General features: G+C 34.8%; 2 protein-coding genes across 2 annotated transcripts; one reads left to right on the forward strand and one right to left on the reverse strand.

Moving 5' to 3' along the window:
* Positions 1–551, reverse strand: LOC100258972 (uncharacterized). Its single transcript, XM_002275931.4, has one exon. It carries the CDS (start codon positions 423–425, stop codon positions 198–200), a length of 228 nt encoding a protein of 75 aa, XP_002275967.1. The 5' UTR covers positions 426–551; the 3' UTR covers positions 1–197.
* Positions 552–1,026: 475 nt separating this feature from the next.
* On the forward strand, positions 1,027–4,747 carry LOC100267488 (thylakoid lumenal 17.4 kDa protein, chloroplastic). The gene is made up of 4 exons (XM_002275958.4): positions 1,027–1,170; positions 2,645–2,769; positions 3,117–3,363; positions 4,276–4,747. The coding sequence occupies exons 1-4, from the start codon at positions 1,032–1,034 to the stop codon at positions 4,497–4,499; spliced, it is 735 nt and encodes a 244-aa protein (XP_002275994.2). The 5' UTR covers positions 1,027–1,031; the 3' UTR covers positions 4,500–4,747.
* Positions 4,748–5,043: the final 296 nt, after the last annotated feature.

The following is a 5,043-nucleotide window of genomic DNA, read 5'->3' on the forward strand; positions in this document are numbered from 1 at the left end:
TTCAGATTGAAATCCTTATAATAACAATTGAACCAAATCTGAAACAATCGTCCAAGAACAATCTTTTTTTTTCACATTATAATTGCGATAAAGAACACATCCATGTGCCAAATCAAACCCAGTTCAAATTCGACACACCCACATAAAACTAGATCAAACCCGCGTTTCCGCGTCACAATTGCCGCCGATCGAGACGATCAAACCGGAAGATTGACGACGTCGCTTTTCGGGGACTCATTGGTGAGCATCAAAGGCCGGTCCTTGGCCTCCTCCCCATCGTCGTTGTCGTCGTCCATGTCGGCCGTGGACAGATTGATGCAGGAGCAGCGCTCCAGAGACGCGAAGAAGGCTGATGCCACGCTGGTGCCGACCCACGTCGCCATGCCGTTGAGCTTTTCGTAGGACAAGAAGCTGGAATTCTCCATTTCGGAGTTGAAACCCTAAGAGAGAGAATGCGATAAACGAGGGAGAGTTGTAGAGAGAGAGAGACGACAAAATGTTAATAATAAGACAAATGGACTTGGTCTGAACAATGTCACGTTTGGTGGAATAGACCGTTGAAAAAAGGCCAAATTATGGATTATTTTTATTGGGGAGTAGTTTTTGTTGCTTTTTTGGTAAAATTATATTAAAATTTCATTATGTTATTACAAGTAATTAAAATCATTTTTAATTACCTTTTATGAGGTTGTTTTTATTTATTTATATATATATATATATATTTTTAAGAAATAAATAAAAAATTTTAAGAAGTAGAAAATTGTTTCATTCTTATTTCCTTTTTTGAAGGAGGTTTCGTAAAAATAATTTCCTTCTATGGACTATTGATTTTGGAATTATAAGTCTATTCAACCTAAAAAACATTATCAATAGATTTTTATTTTAACAAAAATGGAATAAACTGGAATAAAACTCCATCCTCTGTCAGGGTTATCGGAGCCATGTATCCAAACACTCCGAATAAGCAGAGTCCTACGCGTTACGCCACGTCAGACAGATGTACTATCACCGTGGATGGATAACTGAGAAAAATGCCCACACAAAAGAAACAAATTCACAGAGAAAAAATGGCGACCCTCTCGATTCCGCTGTCTCTTCAACACTCCTCTCCAAAACGGCACCGTTTTTCTGTTCCAGAACTGCACTCACCATTCCGAATCAGCTGCTCTGGTACAAAACCCACATTCCGAACTCAATTTTATTGTTACTGTTAGTATTGCTTTTGTGGGTTGGTTTGAAATGGAGTTGAAATGGTGGTGGATAATCATCAAGAAAAATCGATGCCCATTTCAGAAAATTCGTAATTGAATAATGGGTAGTTTTTCAAATTTGAGCATTGGATTGATATATGTGTAATTGGTTGTGACTTTGTTTTTTGAAGGTGTGGGTATTTGGTTTGCTGCATGGAAATTTTTTCCAGGAAAATAGACACAAAAATGGCTTAATTTGGAAGATATTTACTATGGAAATCATAGACTCTTGAAATGAATAGCTGGTAATTCTCAATTTTGATGTTTTGTTTTATCCATGATGCGTGTTCTTAGTTTTGGGTATTGCCTGATATGAATTGTTCGCTGCATGGGAAAGTTTTCCAGGAGAATACACAACAGGGCATAATTTGGAAGAAATTTTCTAGGAAAATCACTCTTGAAATGAATGATGGGTAATTTTCCATTTTGATCATTTGTTTATGTGTGAACACTCTGTTTATTTCCTTATTTGAAGGTTTGGGTATTTGCTGAAATGAATTGTTTGTTGCATGGAAATTTTTTTTTGGGAAAATACAAAAAAAAAAAAAGGGCATAAATTGGAAGAGAATTTCTAGGAAAATCAGACTGTTAAAATGAACTTGTTCACAAGGTAATCAACTGAGACATGAGGTTTCAATCCATGTTTGATAATTTTTTACACCATAATTGGCATTTGATTTAGTGCTTTTGTTTTGGAATATATGATTACAAGTTGCATATATTGAGTATGTCAAATGGTAGCAACAAGGTCGGTTTTGTAGCGTAAGCACTATATTAGTTGACATGCTCGGTGTCATGTTGAACATAATGGTTAGGTGTTTCAGGTTGCTCTTCAACGTTGGCTAAGTAGAACCCTGGGGCTAGTTACTGAATTCAGCGCTAAGAATAAACCTCAAGTTGATTTTCTTTTTCAGTAGTTTGTATCTTACACTTTTGTAGCTCAACCTCATTTATCCAAGTTCAGGAATTTCTTTTAAGAAGTCTGAAGTTTCAGCATTTTACATGGTGTGTTACTCTTGATATTTTGAGAATAAACTGAATGTGATTTTTTTTTTTAGCAGTTTGTATTTTCCATTTTCATAGCCCCATCCATGAATTACTTTTTGAAATATACAAGTTTCACTTTGTGTATTAGTCTTAATACTTGTCTGGCTACCAAGAAACCGGGAAAGGAAAATTGGGGATCTTACAAGTAATTGGGGCTGCAACATGCCTTATGAGATTTTGATTCATTTTTTCTTTTTATCCTACCAAATGGTCCATCTTTTCTGTCTGTCCTTTCCCCTACTCTGCTTGCCTGATTTTGCTTTCGGGATGTTCTATTATGGTATATTTGTATGATTTCCAGTTCATCGTGCTGATAAATGATTTATGTTTGCTGTTCTTGAGTGCAGCTAGCTGGGATAGTCCCGAACTAAAGGCAAGCTCATCACAGTTTAAGGAACTTAAAAATGTAGCTTTTGGGATTCTTGCTGTTTGTGCCGTGACTGCTGCCTCGCCTGTCATTGCTGCCAGTCAGGTTAAGAGCATACTCTCATTTTTCGGTTCCATTATCACTCAAATGAAGCAAAAACCAAATTCTCAACTTCTTGGGACATTGGACCACCCTATGTTAAACACATCCATCTCTCCACAGTCATCGTTTATCATAACATTAATGTGAATTTCTTGTCACTATAGTGTTTGCTCTTTTATTTTTCCGGATTCCCACCTGAAAGTTCCCTCATTCACAGCTATAAAACTCTTCATTGAACCCCATTTCCTCTTTTTCTTCAGTCATCCATGTTCTTTCTAACTAATTTATTTCTGTTACTGCTGCTGCTGATGATGATGTCTATATATTATGATGTTGTCTTATGTTTGCAGAGGCTGCCTCCATTGTCCACAGAACCCAACCGCTGTGAGCGGGCATTTGTTGGAAACACGATCGGTCAAGCAAATGGCGTTTATGACAAGCCAATCGACCTTCGCTTCTGTGACTACACAAACGAGAAATCCAACCTCAAGGGGAAGTCTCTTGCAGCAGCACTCATGTCAGAAGCTAAGTTTGATGGTGCAGACATGTCCGAGGTAGTGATGTCAAAGGCTTATGCCGTTGGAGCCAGCTTCAAAGGTAAGTAGGTTGATTTTTTGCCTTCTCTGACTAATTTGCTTGAATATTTCATAGTCCTCATTTCATAATCTTCTTGGAATGAGTCTTAGTAGACTTGAAGATGTTTTAGTATAGTTTTGTTTTATAAGATTAGTCTTATTTTTCAATATTTTGTCTGAATATAAAAAGCAAAAAATTAATATCTGTTTGGTAGTTGTCTGAATATAAAAGCCAAAAAAGAAAAATGTTTGTTTGACCATGTTTTCAAAGACAATTATTAGAAATAAATTATTGTTTTCTCAATCTATTTTGTGTAGTTTAATGGTCTTTTCTCGACGAAGGTATCATGAACAATACAAAAGTTTTCACCAATTTTTTGTGTTTTTAATGGATTTCTTAGAAAAACAGCTGAAAACATTTCAAACTTATTCTAAAAAATCGACCTATTCTCATAACAAATTCTTGGAAAGTTATTTTTATTTCAAAATTTGCTAAAATGTGTTTTTTAAGTTGGAAAACTATTAACAAAAAGCAGTTGTTTCAAGTTTTCAAAACAAAATCCTATTTGAAAACTTGAATATGAAAAAAAAAAAAAAAAAACCCTCCGCTGATTCTTCATGAAGGTACTGTGCACTAATATACTGAGAAATAATTGTTCATATTTTCAATTATTTCTCAAAACACTTGAAAATGATCTCAAATTTGTTTTGAAAAACATTTTTTTTTAAAGAATAAATTCTCAAAAAATTCAAATGTGCGCTTAGCTTAGGCCTTTAACTTTTTTCTGAAATTAAAATTTGAATTAATGACACTCTTGCATCGATCTTTTTAGATTTTGGATAAATTCATACCTATTCAGACTACAGACGAGAAAACAAACCCAAGCTAATTAAGTTTCTGCAGGATCATGAACTGACTTCCAAATATTTGCAGGCGTAGACTTCACGAATGCGGTTCTGGACCGGGTGAATTTTGGGAAGGCCAATCTCCAAGGAGCTGTGTTCAAGAACACTGTATTATCAGGCTCCACCTTCGACCAAGCTCAGCTGGAAGATGCAGTGTTTGAGGACACCATTATCGGCTACATCGATCTTCAGAAGATTTGTACAAACACCAGCATCAATGCAGACGGAAGAGCTGAGCTCGGATGCCGGTAACCGTTTTTTCTTTCATCTCCCTGCATCTCCCTTAATACAATCTTCTCAAGGTTGATGATGGAGAGATCAGCTGCCAATTTTTATGTTGGTGATTTTGTAAGCATGTATCATTAACTATTTTAAGCTATTTTGTTTTGATTATTACGAGAAAAGGCGAGATTATGACATATTTTGTAAAGTTTATCGAATGTTAAAAGCAACATTTGAAGATCAAATGCAGTTTTTAAAAGTGTTGGGTGATTTTTTCAGTCCTCTTATTTTCTTGAGCTTCTTCAAAGGAATAGAGTCCAACCTTCTCCCTCACCATTGATACAGTCCCAAAAGTTAGCCATTTCGATCTCTTATTAAAAAAAAAATTGAAAATTTTTAATTTATAATTATAATGAGAAAAAGGTTTGGTTTAATGAAATTTTATTAATTTTAATATCATCTTTTAAAAATTAAAAATTATGGATTAAATTTTAACTTTAATTTCAATTTCTAACTCGAATTAAAGAAAATGGTTTTCTTAAATCTGCATTTGGGAGAATAAAAAATAGTTTTT

This window comes from Vitis vinifera, chromosome 16, assembly GCF_030704535.1.
Source record: "Vitis vinifera cultivar Pinot Noir 40024 chromosome 16, ASM3070453v1".
Lineage (NCBI taxonomy): Eukaryota > Viridiplantae > Streptophyta > Magnoliopsida > Vitales > Vitaceae > Vitis > Vitis vinifera.

Bases quoted from the DNA above. Each gene is read 5' to 3' on its own strand.
- LOC100267488 (XM_002275958.4), top strand. From the start codon at position 1,032: ATGCCCACACAAAAGAAACAAATTCACAGAGAAAAAATGGCGACCCTC. The intron at 1,171-2,644 runs GTACAAAACCCA...TCTTGAGTGCAG, and splicing joins ATTCCGAATCAGCTGCTCTG to CTAGCTGGGATAGTCCCGAA. The intron at 3,364-4,275 runs GTAAGTAGGTTG...AAATATTTGCAG, and splicing joins CGTTGGAGCCAGCTTCAAAG to GCGTAGACTTCACGAATGCG.
- LOC100258972 (XM_002275931.4), bottom strand. From the start codon at position 425: ATGGAGAATTCCAGCTTCTTGTCCTACGAAAAGCTCAACGGCATGGCG.